The 23,291-nt window shown below is 52.0% G+C and overlaps 1 protein-coding gene across 3 annotated transcripts in view; it reads left to right on the top strand.

Annotated features, from left to right (window-relative positions):
* PHF21B (PHD finger protein 21B) overlaps positions 1–23,291 on the top strand; it is a 97,460-nt gene that overhangs the window by 62,773 nt on the left and 11,396 nt on the right. For 2 of the 3 annotated variants that reach the window (XM_004279579.3, XM_049694338.1), the window contains exons 3-6: positions 8,775–8,867; positions 10,915–11,265; positions 13,586–13,726; positions 21,881–21,932. In XM_004279579.3, coding sequence (XP_004279627.1) covers positions 8,775–8,867; positions 10,915–11,265; positions 13,586–13,726; positions 21,881–21,932 — 637 coding nt within the window. The remainder of the gene's footprint in view (positions 1–8,774; positions 8,868–10,914; positions 11,266–13,585; positions 13,727–21,880; positions 21,933–23,291) is intronic. The other variant, XM_049694339.1, reaches the window with a different exon arrangement.

The following is a 23,291-nucleotide window of genomic DNA, read 5'->3' as shown; positions in this document are numbered from 1 at the left end:
CGTTCACATAGACAGGACCGGGCCACTTCAAAACCCATTCACACACGCCAGGGGTCCCGCTGGGAGGGGGGCTCTGTGAGGTCTGGGGTCTCGCTGGGCGCAGGAACTGGAGCCAAACCCAGGGGGTCGGGGGCAGGCTTGCCTCGTGGAGTGGGGCTCTGGGTGACCGTGTGTGCAGGGTTCAAGGAGTCCTGCTCCCCTGGCCCTCAGCCGTTCCCTGAGCATCTCCTGCCGGGGTCCCGGAGTTGGACCCTGGGGGTCCGCGGCCCTCCTTGTCTGACGACATCCATCAGTCACTTCACCAAGCTCCTGCTCGGGCCGGTACCTGGGCTGGACTCCAGGATCCGCCATCCAGCAGGGCAGCAGAGATGAGAAAGGCCAGTTCTGAGCCAGCCATCGGGTCGGGGTCTGGGATGAGAGCAGCCTTTGTGAGGCCGGGCACTGCCCGTCCTGTTCACCACCCTGTTCCCCTTCCTGAGCCACACAGCCTGGCTGCAGGCTGGCTCCGGGGTCTGTCCCCTGACGAGGGAGAGAGCTGTTGAACCGCGCACAGCAGGAAGCCTGGGACACCCGTTTCCTGTTCTTACTTCTTCACGCTTCCTCACGTTCGTGTACTTTACTCCGGTCGTTGCGCGGGAGGTGAGCACGTATGCCCCGTGTTAGAGACGGGGAGGTAGGAGCTGGCGAGCAGAGGGGGCTTCCCCATCAGGAGAGGGGCCACTCCAGGACTGGCACCTGGACAGGCTGACCCCGAGGCGGTCCCTGCCGGGACGCCAGGGTTGTACGTCCCTCCCAGGCACCCGCTCAGTGCCCCAGTTCCGGGCACAGCCGGGTCTCACCCGCTTCCTCTCCACCCGGGTCTCACGGAGCCAGACGTGCACCAGGCTTTGTGGTCATCCTTGAGGCCCATCCCTTTAGCCCCCTCCCGCCCCTGCAGCGGGAACTCTTTCTCTCGTGGACGAGGAGACTGGGGACAGAGAGCAAGGGTGCCACACATGGCTGGTGTTAGAGCCAGAACCCGAGCCCAGCCCCAAGCCCAGTCCGTCCCCACCCCGTGTACAGACACCTGTCTCCTGGGCACCTCCCACCTGCCTCGGCCACGACCGAGCTTCTCCAGGGTTTCCCAGGCTGCCCCAGGGACTCCACTGATGCAGGAAAAATGTGAAGTTATCTTTGACTTTCTTGCCCCTTTTTGTCCCCCTTAAAATGCTTAGAGCTGTAACCGCAGTTATAAGGAGCTCGTTTGTTTTTTTTTGTTTTTTTTTGTTTTTTTGCGGTACGCGGGCCTCTCACCGCTGCGGCCCCTCCCGCTGCAGAGCACAGGCTCAGCGGCTATGGCTCACGGGCCCAGCCGCTCCGCGGCATGTGGGATCTTCCCGGACCGGGGCACGAACCCGTGTCCCCTGCATCGGCAGGCGGACCCTCAACCACTGCGCCACCGGGGAAGCCCAGGAGCTCGTGTATCTCGACAAAAGTGTGGCTGTAAGCTATCCGGTGCTTGTGAAATAGTCTCTGAGATGATCGTTTCTGCTGGTATCGATAAATTCCAACACGGAGCAGAAAGGTCAGGCCCTGCCAGATAAAATGTCTCTTCGACTTGTTAATTAAAGGTTTATAAGGATGTGGAAAAACGCGCTCTGGGGTAAGCCTTGGAGCGAAGAGAAGCAAATAGACGGCGATCACAGGATGGACAGGGGCTGGAAGGGGGCTTCGGTGTTCCCGGAAGGAACCCACGGTTCCCAGAAGCGGGGCGGCGGAGGGACCCTGCTCAGCGGCCTCTTTGTAGCAAACTCCTCCCCAAAGCCTGGGACTTCGGCCTTTGACCCAGGGAGTCATCCCTTCTTCCGTGTTCTTCCTGCTGCTGTGGCACAGAGGGCGCCCCACACACGGTAAGGTGCTCCTTAAAGAGCCGTCGGCCACCCCGCGTCCCTGGCAGTAGTATAAATGCCAGCCGTCGGGTTGGAGTCGGCAAGTGAACCATCTTTGTGCTGTGAACATCCCGCAGGCGTTCGGTATTTCCCCCGTGGCGGGTCCTGTTTCTTTCTTGGTAACTGAGTATTTGAGAACAAGGTCAAAGTAAAGCTCCCCCCATCTTCCCCCCTACCCACTCTGACCTCGGGGGCTCTGCCCCCTCCAGCAGCCTCCACCCACCCCTCCCTCTCGTGGTCCCCTCCCTCCCCCTCCCTGATTGCAAATTTCTAAGGTGTGTAGATAGATGTCCCCCGTGTCCCAAGTCAGGAGAGAGGACTGAGTGCCGACCTGCAATGAAGGCTTAGAACCACAGACGGTGGCATCCGCAAGACACACGGACCAGAGCAAAAGAGGTACCCAGAGAAGAATCCATATGGAAACACACAGGACACAGGCGCCCACGTGGATGCCAGAGAATGGAGTAGCTGGTACGAAAACACACCCGGAAACAGACACACAGCAACCCTCACGCCTTTCCGTGCAGAGACACACGGACTGGAAAAACACACAGACGGCACACACCCCTCGTCTGGAGGGCTTGACTGGGCATCTTAGCCAGAACGGAGTCCCCAGGGAAAGCAGCTTTGCGCCTGTTCCCTGGCTCCTGTAGGTGTTGGGCATGGATTTGCCCTTGTGTTCCCGGGGCCCTGGAATCTTCTGGCTACCCGTCACCCGCGCAGGAACCCCTGCACCCAGGGGACCACACAGCTCCGCTCACTGATGGAGTGAAGTGCCCGTGTGGGCCTTTCATCACAGAACCTGCTGGACGGACAGGCCAGCTTCTTCTCATCCTGTGGTCCCCAGGTTGATGGAATCGTCTGGAAGCTTGTCAGTCAAATGGTGCTCCCTTCGTGCCTGCCTCTCACCTGCCCAGGTCTGGGCCGGGGCCCAGGGGCTGTGAGGCCGATGAGACCGCAGGTCCAGGGGAGGGAGAGGGCACAGCCTTCTACGCGCATCCCTTTGCAGAAGGCGGGCATTGGGCAGGGCTCCCAAGCGGTGCTGGAGAGCGACTGAAAGCGGCGCTGTGGATTGAGACGCTTCCTCTTAAAGTGACCGCGTCTGTTTGGGTGCTCGTTGCATTGCATTTAAGCTCTGTTCCGGCAAATGTCCACAGGGACTTTCCAGTTAAATGTGGATAATTTGGCTTCATGCAGAGGCAAGCAGCTGGCCGGAAGGACGGGAGCCTCAGAGCTTCGCCCACTTTAGGGCAGGTGGAAAATTCCAGAGGAGGGAGGAGCCACCCCATCATAATCCGGAGAAGCAGCTCTGTGGGTTGTGGGGCTCTGCTGTGTCATTTGGAGAAGGATGACGCTCATTCCAGGGACAGAGAGCTACAAGGGGGGAAGTAGGGGTGTGCAAGATGTTCGACATAGGTCTACACCTGTGAAACCATCACCGGAATCAAGATAGTAAACACACCCTTGACCCTCAAAAATTTCCCTGTGTCTTTGATCCCTTCCTCCGATCTCCTCATCTCCACACAACCTCTGATCCCTTTAGATGAGTTTGCATTTTCTGGAATTTCATATAACTGGCATCATACAATAATAAGTCCTTTTTTTTTGTCCTGCTCCATTGAGCAAGATTACTTTGAGATTCATCCCCGTTGTGTGTATCAATTGCTTATTCCTTTTTTATTTCTGAGTCATATTCCATTGGGCGGATTTGCCACAGTTCGTTCATCTGTGGACCTGTTGATGAACATCTGGGCTGTTTCCAGTTGGGGCGATCGCAAGTAGAGGTGCTGCGAACTGCTCTGGAACAAGCCTCTGTGTGGGCGTGTGCTTTCATTTCTCTTGGGTAACGCCTAGGGCTAGAATGTTTTAGCTGGGACTGCTATAACAAAACACCACCCATTGGGGGTGGGGCGGGGCTTCAACAACAGACATTCATTTCTCACAGTTCTGGAAGCTGGGAGGTCCAGGATCAAGGTGCTGGCTGATTTGGTTTGCGGTGCAAACCCTCTTCCTGATTTGCAGATGGATGCTGTCTTTGCCCATTCGGGCTGCTGTAACAAAATACCACAGACCGGGTGATTACTGTAAACAGAAGTTTATTGCTCACAGTTCTGGAGGCCAGAAGTTGGAGATCAGGGTTGCCAGCATGGTCAGATGAGGGCTCTCTTTCCGGCTGCAGACTTCTTGGTGTATTCTTGCCTGGGGGAAGGAGCTAAGATTCTCTGCAGGGCTTCCCTGGTGGCGCAGTGGTTGAGAATCTGCCTGCTAATGCAGGGGACACGGGTTCACATGCCGCGGAGCAACTGGGCCCGTGGGCCACAACTACTGAGCCTGCGCGTCTGGAGCCTGTGCTCCGCAACAAGAGAGGCCACGACAGTGAGAGGCCTGCGCACCGCGATGAAGAGTGGCCCCCGCTTGCCACAACTAGAGAAAGCCCTCACACAGAGACGAAGACCCAACGCGGCCACAAATAAAAATAAATAAATTAAAAGAAGGCTCAACATTAAAAAAAAAAAAAGTCTCTGCAGCCTTTTTTATAGGCACGAGTCCCATTCATATCATCAGGATTCCCCCCTCCTGGCTTAAGCACCTCCCAAAGGCCCTGCCTTCTAACACCATCACATTGAGAGTGAGGATTCCAACAAGCGAATCTTAGGGGGACACAAACATTTAAACCATGGCAGACTCCTTGCTGTGTCCTCACGTGGCAGAGAGAGAGGGGAAGCAAGCTCTCTTAGGTTTGTCCTCATGAAGACACTAATCCCATCGTGAGGACCCCACCCTCATGACCTGATCACCCGCAGAGGCTCCGTCTCCAAAAGCATCACCCTGGGGATTAGCGTTTCAACATACACGTTCTGGGGGGACGGACATCAGCGTTCAGTCCATAGCAGTAAATGTATGTTTCACTTCCTACGAAACCGTCAGACTGTTCCAGTGCAATTGCACTGCTTTACGTTCCCAAGAGTAGTGCGTGCACCTCACCAGCTCTGGACTCGGTCAGCCTGTTTTATTGTAGCCGTCTGAACGGGTGCATGGTGGTGTCTTACTGTGGTTTAATTCGCATTTCTCTAACGAATGATGTTTAGTATCTCTTCATTTGCTTATTTGTCATCAGCATATCTTCTTTAGTGAGGTGTTCTGTTCAAATCAGTTTTTAATTGGGTTGTTTGTTTTCCAGTTATTGGGTTTTGACAGTTGTTCTATACATTCTGGATACAAGTCTTTTATCAGATAGGTAATTTGCACATGTTTTTTTCCCAGTCTGTGGCTCGTTTTTTCATTCTTTTAACACTGTCTCTCCAGCTCGGGAGTTTTTAATTTTTCGAAGTCTAGTGTATTAATTTGTCCTTATGGATCATGCTTTTGGTGTTGTATCCAAGACACTGTGCCTAACCTGCAGCCCCAAGATTTTCTCCTGTGTTTTCTCCCAGAAATTTTACAGTTTTAGGCTTTACATTTAGGTCTCTGATCCATTTGGGTTTTTTAAAAATACGTGAGACGTATGGATTCGTTACGTCTCGTTTGTTTTTAATGTACGAGTATCTACTTGTTCCAACACCATTTGTGAAACTATTGTCCTTTCTCCACTATGTTAATGGAGTTTGCAGCCTTTGCTGAAAAATCAATTGACCATATATGTTTGAGTCTATTTTTGGACCGTATTCAGTTCCATTGATCTATTATTTGCATAACTTAACACCTATACCACACTGTCTCGATTGCTGTAGCTTTATAATAGGTCTTAACGTTGGGAAATATAAGTCCTTCGCTTTGTTTGTTTGATGTTGTTTTTTGTTTGTTTCAAGTTGTTTTGGCTATTCTGGGTCCTTTGCATTTCCACATGCATTTAAAAAGGACCTTGTCATTTTCTACCCTTTTTGGGGTGAATTTTGATGGAGGCTGTATTGAAGCCATAGGTCGATTTGGGGAGCATTTACATCTTAATAATACTGGCCTCTGATCCATGGTTATGGTGTGTCTCTCTCTTTATGCAGGTATTTTTAAAATTTCTCTCATCAGTGTTCGAAAGTTCTCAGTGTATAGCTCTTATACAGCTATTGTTGTATTTATCCCTAAGTATTCCTCATTTCTTGATGCTGTTGCAAATGGCAGGTAAACATTTTTTAAATTTCTAAGAGTTCGTGCTAGTATATAGAAATACAGTTGCTTTTTGTATGTTGAACTTGTATCCTACAACCTCACTAAGCTCAATTATTAGTTCTAACAACCTTTTTTTGTACATTCTGTCAGATTTTCTCCATAGTTGCTACTGCTATCTGCAGAGACAGTTTTATTTCTTCTTCCTAATCTGAAGGCCTTTTATTTCTTTTTCTTACCTTATTGCACTGGCTAGGACTTCTAGTCCAATGGGAACAGGAGTGGTAAGAGAACATCCCTACCTCATCGCTGATCTCCGTGGAAAAACATTCATCATTAAGTATGATGGTAGCTGTTCATTTTTTATAGATGCCTTTTATCAGGTTAAGAAGTTACTTTCTCTTCCTAGTTTGCTGAAATTTTTTATCATGAATAGATGTTGAATTTTGTTCAATGCTTTCTCTGCATACATTGAGATAAACATATCATTTTTTTCTGACTGATTTTCACATGGTGATGCAGCCTTGCATTCCTGGGATGAGTTCAACTTATTCAAGATGTATTATCCTTCATATTATTGCTGGGGTTGACTTGCTGACACTTTGTTAAGAATTTTGGCTTCTGAGTTCAAGAGAGAACCTCTCTGGTCACTGGTGGTTTGGCTGGCCCCAAGTGAGAGATGCCTCTCCCCATCAGGCAGGCTCATGGGGTACAAACGTGGCCATGTGGAACCTCCCCTTCATCAGCTGTAGGTAGTGTTGATTCCTAGAAAAGGGACCTTAGGCAAACGGGCACCCCAAAACACATCCTCTGTATTTGTGTGGGCCTGGAGTCCCTGGGAGTGTGTCATCTCCCATCTCCACACCCTGAATATCCACCCTGCTGCAGGTGTGGCCATCCCATCATGCATTGGCAAGAGCCCTGACTCGGAGGCTGAGATTTGAGGGTGTGTTGGGGTGAGCCCTGGTCATGGCCCCTCCTGAGTTAGCACAGTGGGGACATATATCAAGGGCCCAAAATAGTCCTACCTTTTAAAATTTCTACCCATTGATGGACTTCCCTGGTGGTGCAGTGGTTAAGAATCTGCCTGCCAGTGCAGGGGACATGGGTTCAATCCCTGGTCTGGGAAGATCCCACATGCTGCGGAGCAGCTAAGCCCATGTGCCACAACTACTAAGCCTGTGCTCTAGAGCTCGTGAGCCACAACTACTGAGCCCAAGTGCCACAACTACTGAAGCCTGCGCACCCTAGAGCCTGTGAGCTGAAACTACTGGGCCCACGTGCTGCAACTACTGAGGCCCACACACCCAGAGCCCGTGCTCCGCAACAAGAGAAGCCACCGCAATGAGAAGCCCCCGCTCACTGCAACTAGAAAGAAGCCCACGTGCAGCAGCAAAGACCCAATGCAGACTAAATAACTAACTAAATAAATAAATAAAATCCCTACCCATTGATTCCTGTTTTCAGACCCTGTGCTACAGAAATACTTTGTGACGTGGAAATGGCTTTATCCATAGAGATGTATATTACACCACTGTTTATTAATCAGAAAAGGATGGGAATAAAACCCAAATTCCTAGGAGGATGGGATTGGCTGAGGAAATAGCATTGATGTCTGCTGAATGAAAGACTCTATAACCATTAAAGGGTGATTTATGGAGATTGTAACAACTTCAGGAAACCTTACATGTGTCCTTAAGTACAAGTAGAAAAACAGGTTACACATCACATTCTGTTTGGTGTGAGTGGTGCTGTGTCTTTGGGTACAATGAGAGTGGATTCCACTCTGGGGAAATGAGAAAAGACAAGTCCAAGGAAACTGGGAAGGAAGGAAGCTCCAAGTTTAGCATGATTTTTTTTCTTAATTAACCTTCGCTGGTTCTTATTAGTAGCCTCCTTTATTTTGTCAAGATATACATCATGTTTACTAAATAACCTGTCCTGAAATTTGACAGGATTATTGAGGTCACAACTATAGGCAAATTGAGCTGTGTGTGCTTAAGGTGATTTTTATAAATCTAATAAACTCCTTATTCTCTCTTCTCTGTCTTTCCTGCTCTATTCTCTCTCCCTCTTCTCTGTCTCTCAGACTCTCTCCTTCCTTCATTTTCTTTCTGCCCCTTCCTCCCTCCTTTTCACTTTGCATGTTTGTACGTTCATAGGTCAAATAAAATAACAAAAAATGTTTGCAGGGAATCAGTATGAAAACAAACAAACAAACAGGTTACAGAATTCCATGTACAGCTATAGAGAAAACGTACTTAAAAGGAAGCTAATGTGAGACAGTGATAGTTTTCCGGGGATGCCATTCTCTTTCTGGTTTCCAAAATTTCTTGCATGTTACATATTACTTTTGTGATTTAAAAGCTTACCATTAGGGCTTCCCTGGTGGCACAGTGGTTGAGAGTCCGCCTGCCGATGCAGGGGACACGGGTTTGTGCCCCGGTCCGGGAGGATCCCACATGCCGCGGAGCGGCTGGGCCCGTGAGCCATGGCCGCTGAGCCTGCGCGTCCGGAGCCTGTGCTCCGCGACGGGAGAGGCCACAACAGTGAGAGGCCCGCGTACCGCCAAAAAAAAAAAAAAAAGCTTACCATTAAGAGAGAGGAGAGCAGAGCAGAGTTCGCTGTCTCCAAGGCACCCCTGTGCCGCCAGGCTGGGGAGAGTCGCCGGGTGCCGGCCGGGTGGGGTCGCATGAGTCCCAGTGCCGTGTCCTGTCTCAGTGCCACCCTCCTCTTGTCTTCCAGGCTTTGGGAACCATCACTGCAGTGCCTGTCACAGGTCCTCAGGTGAGCTCCTTGCAGAGGTTGGCCGGGCAAGGAGCGGCAGTGCTACCTCAGGTAAGCAGCCTGCGGGTGGGCCCCGGGCTGTCTGTCTGTCTGTCCACAGCCCCTCAGCAGTGAGGTTTAGGTGAGCCCTGAGCTGGGTGTGACGTCGTGGGAGCCCCTTTCCTCTCCTGCCTCCTCTGCCTGCCCTTCAGAGGAGATGTTTGGACCAGACCCAGTTTTTCACACAGTGAGGAATTGAGAAATCAATTTAGTGGGTCATGACCAGGATTTTTTTTAATGGAATAAACTAGGCTGGACTAGAAGACAGCAGAAAATACCGAGACACGTCATAAGCATTTTTTTGTGAAAAATTTGTTTCTGGACTGGATCACGACGTAATGGAGATTTTTTTAATATAAATTTATTTATTGATTGGTTATTTTTGGCTGCATTGGGTCTTCGTTGCTGCACGCGGGCTTTCTCTAGTTGTGATGAACAGGAGCTACTCTGCGTTGCGGTGCGCGGGCTTCTCGTTGCGGTGGCTTCTCTTGTTGCGGAGCACAGGCTCTAGGCATGCAGGCTCAGTAGTTGTGGAACGTGGGCTCAGTAGTTGTGGCTCGCGGGCTCAGTAGTTGTGGCTCGCAGGCTCTAGAGCACAGACTCGGTAGTTGTGGTGCACGGGCTTAGTTGCTCCGCAGCACGTGGGGTCCTCCCAGTCCAGGGCTCGAACCCGTGTCCCCTGCATAGCAGGCAGATTCTTAACCACTGCGCCACCAGGGAAGTCCTAATGGAGATCTTTGAATATGGGTCACAGTCAAAAAAGTGTTAGAAGCTTTGGACAAAAGGGTGCATTTCAGGAGACGGCGCAGACGCCAGGCCTTGGGCCTGGGTTCCAGCCGGGGTCCCCGGCCGGGCTCTGCACTTTGGGCAAGTCACCTGGGCTGCGTCTCCTCGTCTGCAGAGAGGGTGGTGCCAGTGCCTCCCTGGCGGCCGTGAGGACTGAATCGGGGCACAAAGCCTTTGTAGCCGGGCCTGGTCTGGAGCAGAAGCCTGCTGGGTACCGCCCGGCACGCAGCTTTGCGGGGCACCTGCTGCTGAGCTGCGAGGGGCTGCCGGCTGCACAGGCGACAACGGCTCCTGCCTGTCCTGGGGCCGCAGGCCTGGGCCGATGCCCCCAGCTCGAGGACAGTGAGCGGCGGCTGCCCTGGGCCCGCTGGTCCTTGTGGCAGCCTCGCTGAATGCCCACCTGTGCTGAATCAGACAGGATCCTGTCTCCAAGAGGCTCAGATTCCAGGAGGGGGACAGACAAGGAGCCAGACGATTTGAACCCAGAGTGATTGGCCTGAGTCAGAAGGAGTCACGGGGGCTATGGGAGCCTCGAGGAGGCTCATAGCCTGCCTGGGGGTCAGGGAGGGCTTCCTGGAGGAGATGGTGCTAGAAGCAGGGCTCCGAGGGTAGGAAGTCTTGGTAGTCCAAGGTGGAGGCAGGCCTCAGGGGACGAGCACCCCAGAAGGATACTGGAGCATGCGGACACGGGGGTGAGAAAAGGGGGCAGGTGGCAGTGGGGAGACCAGAACCGCAGGCCTGGCGGCACTGGAAGGGGAAGTGGGAGCAGGCATAGCTCTGGAGACGTCAGCAGAGGCCTTCTGGGGGCCTTGGATGTGGAGTAATGGAGCTGCGCTTTGCCTGTCCGTGACTTAATGGCCGTGGGGAGCTACGGAAGGCTTTTGAGCAAGGGAGGGTCAGGACTGGGGCTCCAAGGAAAGGCTTCTGCTCAAGGCCAGTGCTGTCTTCCTAGGAGTTTTCACTCCCACGTACACCCCTCAACTGTAAAAGTCCAAGGGCCACCTCTCCCTCTGCCCCAATATATGCGCGCGCGCGCACACAAACACACACACGCACACACGCGCACACACCCGCGACCAGAGCCCCCAGGCCAGTCAGTGCACGCCCAGGACCCGGGCAGCCTTGGCAGGTCCATGGTTTCTCCGCTGCCGTCTCCTCACCTCTAACGTGGGAGTCCCTGACCAGGTCATGTCTGTGCCCCTGTCATCTGCCATGGCTGTCATCACCCCATCTGTGTGTCTGTCTGACCGTGCCACTGTCCCTCCCTCCCCAGGTTAGGCCAAAGACTCTGATTCCAGACAGCCTCCCCGTCACCCCGGGCCGGGACCGGCCACCCAAGCAGCCCCCAACCTTCCAGAAGGCCACCGTGGTCAGTATCAAGAACCCCAGCCCAGCCCTCCCCACTGCCAACAACACCGTGAGCCATGTGCCAACGCCCGGCAGCCAGCCCCGTGCCCTCGCCGAGCCTGCCACCGTCACCTCTCCTCTGAGCAGTGCCGGGGTGGCCTACGCCCTCATCTCCACCGCCCCCAGCAATGCCACCGCCATGGCCCCCAGCACCGCCGTGTCCGTGGTCAGCGACAGCGTCAAAGTCCAGCCCCTCCTCATCAGTGCCGACAACCAGGTGAGGGCGCCCGCGGGCAGGCTCCCCAAGGGGCCAGGTGAAGGGGGCCCGGGCAGAATGAATGACCGGATGGCGGAACGATTAGGTGGCCAAAGGAATGGATGGAGTGTGAACAGAGGACTGAATGAACAGCGTGGGAATGAACAATAAGTGAATGAATCAGTGCATAAATGGGGGGTGGGGGTGGGGCGTGTACAAATGAATGAATGAGTCAGTGGTAGAATGAACGGTGTGTGAATGAGGGTGTGGATGAATGAATGAATTGGCGTGGGAATAATGGGGGTACAAGGGAATGAATATGTGGACGAAAGACTGTGTGGCTGAATGAATTAATACCAGTAGGAAAAGAATGATTGGTCGATGGATGAATTACTTCACTTGTTGGAATAATTAATTAATAAAACGTGTGGCCAAGTGGACCACTGGAAGAGTCTCTGCCAATGGAGGGAGATAGTCAAGGACTTTTTGGACCCCGGGTGCCTGAACGGAATATCTATGATTTGTTGCCAAGATTTAAAACTAAAACTAAGATCCTCTTCCTGTTCCCGTCTGAGCTCCTTGATGATTGTGTGAGGTGTTTGGGGCTGCATAGGAGGTTCCATTTCCTCTCTTTGGTCTCTTTTCCTCTGTTTCCAATTCAGGGTCCACCAGGCTGCCCCTCTCTTGCTTATGGCCCGTGTCCCCTATTTCCCAGCCCTAGTGTCAGCCACTTTCCTGCAGCCGTATGTTATTGCACTCAGTATATTTCTGGGTATGTTTTTGAGCTCTCCCACTTATGGACAGTATCCCCAAGGATTCTCCAAGCCTAAAGAGTTATCGCCAGCCAGGGTCGGATGGCAAGTTCCAGTGAGGAAACGCGCACCCCAGGATGGGACCTGGTCCAGAGGGGGAGCTTAGCAGACGTTTGTTGGTTGAGTGTGCTTGTTTCACTGCAACCTCACTAGCATCCAGTGTTGTCATTTTTAAATGCTTTTTGCTCCTTTAGTTGATGCAGACACATGCTGGTCGTTGAAAGCGGAATTCCTTTGGTTAGTATTGAACTTGAAGGTTTCCCTGTACTTTTCAAGAATCCTGTCTCCTTCCGTGTGACTCATCTGAGGGTATTCTTTGCCCCTTTTTCTGGGGGGATCTTACTGTTTTCTTCCCATGGATATAAAAAGGGAGCATTTTTTTCCATCCAGAGAATTCTGGGATTTGAAAATTATGTTACAAAGAAGAACAAAGTCCTTTCCCTTAAGCCAGCAGAAAAATGGGATGCATTTTCTCTTCATGTGTAAGAGGTTCAAATTCACAAGTCACAGAAAAAGAAAAAAAGAAAAAAAAAAAGTCTGCTGCAAGTATCCGAGGAAACAATTCACAAGTCACTACGTGTTCTTAGGAGGGAAACAGTTCGAGTCACTCCTGGTTGAGGCCAGACCCAGGGCTGCTGGTAGATTCTTTCTCCTAGATCCATGAAAAGATAACGATTCTTTCCCAGTTCAATGTCCAAAAACATAAATAAGCTAGGTGATTCACAGGTGAAGGCGATTGTGGCCTAGGGAGAGGCCAGGCAGCAGAAGTCAATCTCCGACTTCTCAGCTCCAGGCACCTCACCCCAACCAATGAGCCCTGAGCCCCATGAGGACCGCTGGATCGGGGCTGCTCTGCCTGATGCTGAGTGGGGTCTAGACTCCCCTCCCCCTCTCCATCCCCCCAGGATTGGCAGGGCCCCTCAGAGTGAGCAAAACGGGACCTCCTTTCTCCCACCTGCCCGAACCCCCAGGCCAGGTTTGAGCACCTCGGAAACAGTGGCCTGGGGAGGGGGGAGCAGGGCAGGCAGCCAGACAGACCCGGGAAGGGTCCCAGCCCCTCTGCTACCTAACCTGATGAGCTCAGGCAGGGAGCAGTTCTGAGCCCTCTCAGCCTCAGTTTTCCTGCATGTGAACTGGGGAGAAAGAAACCAACCTGCCTTGAGTGTTCCTTCCGCCTGAATCTTCACAGCCTGCCTGGAAGTAGGTATTGCGAAGGTGTTACTGATAAGGAAGCTGAGGCTCAGAGATGTGAAGTGACCTCCCCGAGGCCACACAGCCGGGAGCCAGTAGCACAGGATTGGACCCAGGCCTTCTGGTTCCTAAACCAGGACCGTTTCTCGTGCAGACTCTCCTTAGGGTGCAGGCACCCCGTGGACTGGAGAGGTGGGTGCAAGCCTCCTCGTTCCTCTGTGATACCGCCGTTCGAGGCCCCGTGCCCGTCTGGGGCGGACACACCTGGCCCTGGGCTCTGTGGGCCTGCCCTCCCTGGGCCCTCCCGTTCCCCCCTCACCCCTCTGCCCCGTCCCCAGGTCATCATCATTCAGCCTCAAGTGCAGACGCAGCCCGAGAGCACGGCGGAGTCGCGGCCGCCCACAGAGGAGCCATCTCAGGGAGCTCAGGCCACCAAAAAGAAGAAGGAAGACCGGCCCCCGAGCCAGGAGAACCCCGAGGTGGGTGGCTGTGGTCTGGGGGCCGCTGTAGGACACGGCTGCCCAGGGAGTGGGGACGGGCCTCACCCCGACAAGCCCAGAGCACAGCCGCCCTGGGCCGTGGGAGCTCCAGGCAGCACTGGCCCAGTGAGCTGAGGTCTCAGCCGTTGTGTGTCCGGGATTTGCTGGCAGAGCGGCAGCGTGGGGCAGTGGTTAGCACCAGCCGTAGACCAGACCGCCTGGATTTGCATCGCAGCGCAGGTGTGGCGGGGTGCGCGGGGGTGGGGAGCAGATCGCGTCCGTTTCCTCATCTGTGAGGACGGCACGGATGAGTCTGCCTTCCTGGCGGCGTTTTTGGGAGGATCTCGTGAGTCAGTGTCTGCCGAGGCCCCAGAACAGTGCCTGGGCACTGCTGGCTGTGACCCACCACCCCAAGCCCCCGCTGTCCCCACCCGTCCCCCTGTCCTCAGGACCCTCCGTCCAGGGGACAGCGCTGCTCTTGGCACACGTGGCCCTAAAGCAGCCCTGCCCCTCCCTCCACCCCACTGTTCACTGAATGTCTGAAGGTGGCACGGCAGGACCCTGAAGGCCTTAAACATCAGCTCTTTGTGGGATTTTTTGGTCACAGCAAGCGACATCCTTGTGTTCCTGCTTGCATCCTCAGCCGTCCTGGGCCCAGATCACCACCCCCTGGGCCCTTCTCCATGTGACTGCCCCTGCTTAGCCCCCATTTCTCTCCCTATTGACTGCTTTATCTTACAGGATTCCCTTCAGAAACCATCTCCTCCAGGCAGCCTTCCCTGACCACCCATCCCCAGCAGGCAGAAGAGATCCCTCTGGGCTCCTCCCGTTCCTTCTGATTCTTTTTAGCAAAGTGCTGTCATCCAGAGAAGTCATTCATCCATTCATTTATTTGTCAATCATGTCTTAGCCTTTGCTGCAGGCCAGGCTCTGGGCTGAGGGTGGGGACACTGAGACGGGGCAGATGTAGTTTGTCCCGGCTCTAGGGAAACTCACTCCTACTGGCAGACACAGGCACGGCCACTAGGACTTGAACTTGGGTTAAAAAATTGTCAGGTGTCATCAGAGAGTTACAGATTCTGAGCTGTGGGAGATCCAGGGAGAGGGAGAGAGCCGTGTTTCCATCTGGAAGGACTGCGGAAGGCCTTGCAGGGGAGGGGCACAATCGAAGGGACATGGGGAACAGGTAGGGTTTCAGTAAAAGAGCAAGAGGCAGGGGGAGGGCACTGCCCGGGCAGAAGGGAAAGGACTCAGCACTCCCAGGAAAGTCAGCTGGTCTGTTTGGACCGTGGGTAGCATGTGTGCCTGAGAATTTCTAGACATGGGGTTACAGACGGACATCGGAGCCCAGTCCTGGAAGACCCGATGCACGCTACTCAGGTGGGACTTGATTGCGTGGGTAGTGGGGAGCCATGGACTATCTTTGAGCAGGAGAGTGACTTGGCTATTGTCCTTTGACATGTCTAGAAAGCCTGCTGGGAGTTCATAGAGTCGACCACTCACGGAGGCTGAGATGGAGCCAGTCTCCTCTGTGGCCTGAGGCCCAGTTTTGTCTCAAGAGAGACAACCCATTCCATTTGGTGGCAATGTATGAGCTCCTACCGTGTGCGGGGTGAGGCCCGGGCCAGCTCGCAGCTCAGGCTCCCATGAGCACGCTTCTGTCCTCCCATGAGGTTTGCTGCACCCTTAATTTTCGGGAAGGTTTTCTGGGTACATTCTCTTTGTTCTTTCAAAGTATATCTTAGTCAATTATTGTGCATTTATACAATTAGTATAATTACAGCTAATTACATAATTAGTGTAAATACGTGTAATGACTTAAATAGAACTTGCAATTACAACACGTCCTGGTGTAAAAATCCTTATTAAAGTTGCTTTCAGAAGAGGGCTGGGAGCAGTCGTGCTGCACAGACACGGGTTTCGTGGCGGCCTTTGAACCTGTTCGTGAAGGATCTGAGTCAGGAGCACTTGAGGCCAGAGCAGCAGCTGCCCCAGGAACTTCACCAGCTGAGCCAGGCGCGGGCTCAGGGCCCTGGGGTGGGGCGTGGATTTGGGGTAGAGACACTGACGGTTGTCTGTAAGGCTCAGCTGTACGGTGGCTTCTGGGGTAGCGGCTGTCGAGGTCCCAGTGTCCATACATCCCACACGCACAGCATCTCTGAGCCCGCAGGCGCCTGTGAGATGAGATGAGATGACAGTGCCCACCCGAGACATCGAAGGGACCCGCGCAGTGAGCCCACCTCTCTGCCGAGTGAGCCTGCGTAGCTAACTGTGCTTCCTCCCCTTTTCTCCCGCATCCTCCCAGCAGCTCTGTGAAGCAGGTGGGGCAGGAATTACAGTGTTCATCGTACAAACGAGGAGGCGGGCTGAGAGAGGCCAGCGTGTCCGCCCCTCGACCCAGACAGAACCAGGGCTCCAGACTCCTGCCCCAGGCCCCGTAGTCTCCTTCCTGTCCCAAGTCCTCTGCCTTCTTTAGGACAGAGCCTGGCCTTTTCTGTGCTACTCATTATTCTGGCCTCGGGCAGCATCTGTCCAAGCTGGTCACCCTCAGATTAGCACGTGCCCTGTGGAATGACAGCCAGAGCAGGAGTTCCAGCCCTGTTCCAGCCCTGCCACACGCCAGCCCCGGCCGCCTCTCTGGGCAAGACCCATGCACACAGATGCTCCCTCCTTCCACGCCATCCCTGCTGCCACAGCCCCGGTTCCTGCCCTGGCCCTGCCCAGGCTCCGAACCCCTAGATGGGTTCTTCCCTGCAGCTAGATCAGAAATAACCAAGTCACCCGTCTTCTTTTTAAAAACATTCTTCCATTTAGAATTTATTGAGATGTAATTGGCATATTACATGGTATAAGTTCAAGGTGTGTAACGTAATGATTTGATATATGTATATATTGCAAAATGATCACCAGGGTAATTGTAGTTAACATATCTATCACCTCACATGGTTATTTATTTTTTATGTGATGAGCACTTTTAAAATCTACTCTCCTAGCAACTTTCAAATTTACAAGACAGTATTGTTAACTTCAGTTCAGTGCTGTACGGTACTTATTTATCATATAGCTGGAAATTTGTAGCTTTTGACTTACCTTCACCCATTTCCCCCAAGCTCCACCCCCTGTCACTGGCAGCCACCAATTTGTTCTCTGTTGCCAAGAGTTGATTTTTTTTAAGATTCCATGTATAGGTGAAATCATAGAGCATTTGTGTTTCTCTGTTTGCCTTATTTCTTTCAGCGTAATGCCTTCAAGTTTCATCCACATCATCAAAAATGGCAGGGTCTCCTCAATTTTGTATTGGTCACCCCCTTTCTTGAAAGCCATCAGAGCACAGCCCCCATTAGTATGGCTTTGAGTTCTCGCTTGGACCATACCTCTCTGCTGCAAACCCTCAGCAACAACAGACAGCATGCAGGAAGAGCCAGTAGTAAAGATGTGACTGTGCATCGCTGTGTCCCAGAAACACAGGCAGTGAGCACGACAGATGCCCCAGACCGTGGCCCCCAGGTTCAGAATCAGATGAGGGTGACCAGGCGGCTCCCAAGGGGCAGTGGGTCCCCTGAATTCTTCTGGCAAGAGAGGAGCAGAACCAGGCTTCCCTGCTAGTCCAGGAGCCAGCCTGTGCCTGGGGCCACCCCTGGGCTGGGCAAGGCCAGAGTGACTGCAAACTTGCTATAAGGCGAGGGTAAGCAGTAGGGAGAGAAAATGAAACATAAAACAGAGAAGAAAAGAAGCAGCGCCCGAGGTGAGTCTGCGGACAGAATTGTAAAACACACGATGCGATCTAATGCTAAGAAGGACACTCAATAAAATCAACTTTTGGAACGTGAATTTATTCAAGATGAAGCTAATTTTGTGGCGTATTCGTAGCAGTGACTTTTAAATATGTTTAGGATACTCAAAGAAGTTAAAAATAAAGGAATAACATTCACTTGAAATAAATAAGGAATAATGAAGCCAAAAAATCATGAAAATAAAACATCAGACAGTTACAAAAATTATTTGAACATCTGGTAATGAAAAACACGGTGATTGAGATAAAAAAAAATTACTAGACAGGATGAACAGAGGTAATTAGTGCTTTGGAATATGGTACCACAGAGATAGCACAGAGATGCAAAGAAGCATAAAAAATTATATATATGTAATTTTATATATAAAATTATATATGTATAAATTATATATTCACATATATATATGAAGCAGCAGAACTGAGTGGTGTGGGCGGGGCCTTGCTGACGGCCAGGGAGCTGCAGGTTGCAGAACGACTCATCCGTGCTGAGGATCACAAGTCTGCATTCAAGTGCAAAAGGACAGGCAGTGTCTGTGAGCCGCACTTAGGGTAGACAGGGCTGGGACCACACAAAGGGATATGGAAAGAAAACCTCCGTAAGGCCTCCGGGAGCAGAGAAGGTGCCACAGACCCTCCTTGACCTTGTTGGGCAGCAAGGAGGCGTGATAAAACAGAATCCCACTGAGGCACCGTATTTGAAGAGTGAAGTTGGTACAAAGCCACCGTAAGGAGAAATATAGAAAGAGAAGCAATTTCTACCGTAAATAAAAAACACTACCCCCAAAGTCCAGTATTCTACTATGAATTAAAAGAAAGAAATCAATACAGTAATCACTACTAAGAAGGAAGCTGCAGTGCTGAAAGACAAGGGCTGAGGGAAGAGATGGCCACTTAGACCGAAGTACTGGAGAGAGGGAAACGTGAGCTGGAAATTTTCAGGAAAAAATAGGAAGACCATCACATAACTACATAACTGGGGGAGCACAGGGCACCATAGTCACAGCAGAAGACAGAGGAAGACCTAGCAGGCAGGAGCGAGAGAAGTATACAAAACAGAAAAGAAAGAATGGATTTTTAAATATTAGGAAGTGGTACCTAGAGAAGACAAGCAAAGAAGGTACAACAGGTGGATAATTGGAGGCTTTAAAGAAGAAAACCGGGATGACGGGGCAGAAGGGCTACAGTAAAACTTTCCCACGGTTCCCTGCGATATGAATTTGGCTATAACGTGGTAGGCAGTTTGCTCCTGTTATGTCGGTGATGGTGGGCTGAAGTTGTTTTCTGCGGAGGAAGGGCTGGAGGGAAGGGAAGGCCGAGTGGGGAACCAGGAGGCAGAGCATGGGCTCTGCTAGTATTGGCCCAGCCCAGCCTTCCCAGTTCAGGCCAGTGAAGGGGGTGCCAGGACTGGCAGATTCCTAGAGGCCACTGTCCATTCAGCCACAGGACCCTGGAAGTGACACTGCAACCAGGTGGCACCAAACTGCAGCCTGCACTGGCATCGACTGGCTGGAGACTTGCTGGACCTCAGAACCCCTGTTTGAGCAGGTCTGCGGCCACCTCAGTCGTCTTTCGTAGTCTTGTGTTGACGTGAGCACACGTCTTCCAGGACTGAATCTGATGGGCCTGAGTTTTCACGGTGTGGTGTTGCTTCACTGTTTTTAGAAGGCAATTCAAGGGGCTTCCCCAGTGGCACAGTGGTTGAGAATCTGCCTGCCAGTGCAGGGGATGTGGGTTCGAGCCCTGGTCCGGGAAGATCCCACATGCCACTGAGCAACTAAGCCCGTGCGCCACAACTACTGAGCCCATGTGCCACAACTACTGAAGCCCACGCGCCTAGAGTCCGTGCTCCGCAACAAGAGAAGCCACCGCGATGAGAAGCCCGTGCACTGCAGGAAGAGTAGCCCCTGCTCACCACAACTAGAGAAAGCCAGCGTGCAGTAAAGAAGACCCAAAGCAGCCCAAATAATAATAATTTTAAAAACTTTAATTAAAAAGTAATTCAAGAAAATTTACTGAAATGAAAGGAGATTTTAATTTCTATACTGCAAGGACACAGTAGGTTCCAGGGGAAGTTGACGTGTGTGCTGGGTTAACGTTGGGTCACAGCCCAGTAAAGTCATTGGCTTTTTTTTTTTTTTTTTTTGCGGTACGCAGGCCTCTCACTGTTGTGGCCTCTCCCGTTGCGGAGCACAGGCTCCGGACGCGCAGGCTCAGCGGCCATGGCTCACGGGCCCAGCCGCTCCGCGGCATGTGGGATCTTCCCGGACCGGGGCATGAACCCGTGTCCCCTGGCATCGGCAGGTGGACTCTCAACCACCGTGCCACCAGGGAAGCCCAGTCACTGACTTTTAATGGAAACAAGAGGATCCGTAGGCATCCAGGCAAAAGCAATCAAGTCGCTTTAGAGGGAGAACAACTGGGCCGGCTTCTAACTTTTCCACGGCAACATTCAGTCCAGAACACAGGAGAGCGGGAAGAGAGAAGGGGACCCAAGGCGCTTAGGTGCAGCCAAGATGTCCTTCACGTTGAAAGGCCACAGACTAAAGGTTCTAAATCTGCCAAGAACTCAGGAAATGTTGTTCCCATGAGCCATTCGTGAGAAACTACTAGAAACTCAACCCCCATCGACCACGAGACGCTTGGGAAAGCTTGGCACCAACGCTGGTTGAGCGTCGTGCATATTTAACTACGGAGTAAAACAAACAGGATAAGGGTGCTGGCACAGAATGTAAATATTACATGTACGAGATGACACATAAATATTAATGTGTAAGATTCACCTAAGTGAGCAGAGAGCGAGGGAGAGAAGGGAGAGAGGAGGAATGAGCTCTCAGATTGTCGCGTTTGTGGAGTTGGAACTGTCAGTGGATCGAAGAATATGATTTAAAGGTGACAGATTGAGGCAAACTATTTTCAACAGCATTGAAGTAACTGGAAAGAAGGAGTAAACAGTCGCTATTTGAGATGCTGTAGAAAACCCAGGAGACTCTCACCGGAAAAACTGCTGCAGACAATGAGAGAATTCAGCGTGGCGGCCGGTGTGGTAACTTACAAACGTCAGTAGTCTTTAGAGAAACGCACAGCAACCTGTTAGAAGCTTTCTAGAGAACTGCATTTGCGATCGCAACAGAAGGATGAAATGCCAAGGAATAAACACGATGATCGATACCTGTTTGAGGAAAAGTTTGAAACTCCTGAAGACAAAGAACAGAAGCACCTTGTGGCTTTGGAGAGCAAAATGTAATATTATTAGGTTGTCATTATGTCCTAAGTTAATTTATAATTTTAGCCTCATCCCAGGAAATATACCAACTGATTCCCTCGTTCTCAGAACTACCGAAGATGGTTTCTAAATTTCACATGAAAAAATAAACGAGAAGAGCCGAGGAAGCTCGGAACAGGAAAAAACAGGGACGGGATTCTAATGCCGTCAGATTACTGTAAAGCCTTGAGAACTACAAGTGAGGTGGTAGCTTATGAATAGATGGGAAGATTTAAGGAACGGAATAGAGGGCCGTGTGTGTGTGTGTGTGTATGATTCACTCCTCAAATCAGTGAAAAGCGGAGAGATGGAATTTTCAATCAATGGTATTGGAAAAAACGAGTGGCCACGTGGAATAAAATGAATCCATATATACCGTATACAACGGGATGAATGCCAAATAGATCAAAAATTTAAATGGAAAAAGTGAAACTCTAGGTACTAAGATAAAACGTAAGCAACTTGCTTTCTAAACTCAGAGTCTCTAGCTAAGATGCAAAACTCCAGACACTGCAAAGGAAAATACTGATAAATTCTACTATGTACAATTTTTTAATGGTCTATATGGCCAAAAAAAAAAGCACCAGTGGGACCTAATCCCCACCTCCCTAGATGTGGGCCGTGCGTCGTGACCTCCTCCAAAGGTGACAGTGTGGACGGTGGGTGGGGTAAAGAGGAACTTCGCAGAGCAGACGCCTGACAACCGCACCTCAGCCAGGTGACCAAGGTCAACATCACAGTGATCGGCCATGTTGACGGCGCGTGCAGCGCGCCGAGGGGATGGGACGAGGGCCCTTCACCTCTGTGGTCTCCCTGCAAAACCCAGGACCCCAGTCTAATCCTGAGAAAAACACCAGGCAAATCCCAGACAAGGGTCTGCCTACAAAATTCCTGGTCAGTCCTCCTCAGACGGCCAAGGTCATCCAAAAGAAGGCAGTCTGAGAAACCGTCGCAGCCCAGAGGAGCTGAGGAGACAGGATGACTGACGTCATATGGGGTCCTGGGTGGGGTCCCGGGACGGAGAAAGAGCATGAAATGAAAACTAAGGAAACCCAAAACAGAAAAGCTGCGTTAACCCTTCTCTGTTTCCTTCCCTCAGAAAATCGCCTTCATGGTAGCGCTGGGCCTGGTGACGACGGAGCATCTGGAAGGTGAGGACCCTTGTGGCGGAGCTGGGCCTGGCCCACGGGATGGGGCGGGGGGTTGCTGAATTGGCATCAGACAGAAGCAGTGGGTCTCGGATTCCCGGTCAGATGGCAGCCCCCGGGTGTGACCCACCTTCTGCGCGGTGGGTGCCAAGTGCCAGGTGGTCATCACGAAGACCAGGGTGCCTGCCCGCTCTCCCAGCTTGTGACTGTGCACGAAACCCACTGTGTCTATTGAAGGGACCTTGGGCATTCCCGGCCCCCAAGTTGGAGGCAGCACAGTGAAGTGATAAGAGCAAGGTGCCCAGCTCGGCCGTTACTAACTACTCAGGCTTGGGCAAGTCCCCCAGCTCCTCTGGGCCTCAGTTTCTCTGTCTGTGTAATGGGATAACAACCCACCCTTCCTCCTGGGATTGTTGTAAAGAACCAAGAGGAATGCCCAGCACCACCTCCCCTGCTGTTGAACTGGTCCATGGGTCCCGTCTGCCCCCAAACCCATCGGTGGAAATCAGAACATTATTTGAGCAGACAGGTCAGTGTAACACTACAGATGCTGTTTGACTTTACCGATGGGATCAATCTGTGCATCGTCATAGAATCTAAGGGCCTGGAAAGCATGGAAACCAACCTTCTGGTTGCACTTGTGGGGAAGCTGAGGCCAGAGAAGTTGATTCTCTTGCTCGAGGTCCCACAGCCAGTCAGTATCAGGCCCAGGCTGGAATCCAGGTCTCCTGACTCCCAGCTCAGGGTGTTCTCCACGATTCTGACCTCACCGCTAAAGATATTTTATAAAGTGAAAACATGCCTACACCCCAAGTAAATCTGGATTTAGGAAGGAAACTTCACTTGCTTTTCCTCCTTAAAATCGAGGAAAGGAAAGGAATGAACTGAATCCCCCAGTGCCCGAGGCACTTACAGGCTTTAATCTCAGGTGGAGGTTCTCTCCATTACAGCAGGTGAGTAACTGAAGCCTGGGGAAGGGAAGGGACCTGGGGAGCCCACACAGCTCGCCCGGGCCTCCTGTGCACAACTGAGTCAAACGTGCCCAGGAGGTGGGTCCAGGCCTTTCCACGGCCACCTGCATTTGCGTTCCCTGGGTCTGACTCGCTCTCTGGCGGCAGCTGGGGTGTAGATCTGGGTGGAGAGGGACAGGGGTGTGGCCCAGCCCCCCAGCCCCCCAGGCTCCACTGACCTGGCCCCAGTGGGCAAGTCTCATCTGAGCAGCCCCTGCTTGCGGCCCCCTTCCTTCTGCTGTGCGGGGCCGGAAGGGGTTCTCTGAGCTTTCCATCTGAAGGTCTGAATACTCCTGCTTGAACTTGGGTGTAAGGAATCCAGCTGTGCTTGGTAGCCTTTGAGAGCTGTTTA

This window comes from Orcinus orca, chromosome 11 (assembly GCF_937001465.1).
Source record: "Orcinus orca chromosome 11, mOrcOrc1.1, whole genome shotgun sequence".
NCBI classification, from domain to species: domain Eukaryota; kingdom Metazoa; phylum Chordata; class Mammalia; order Artiodactyla; family Delphinidae; genus Orcinus; species Orcinus orca.
Note: the sequence above shows the minus strand (reverse complement) of the source record. Positions and strands in the feature narration are given on the sequence as shown.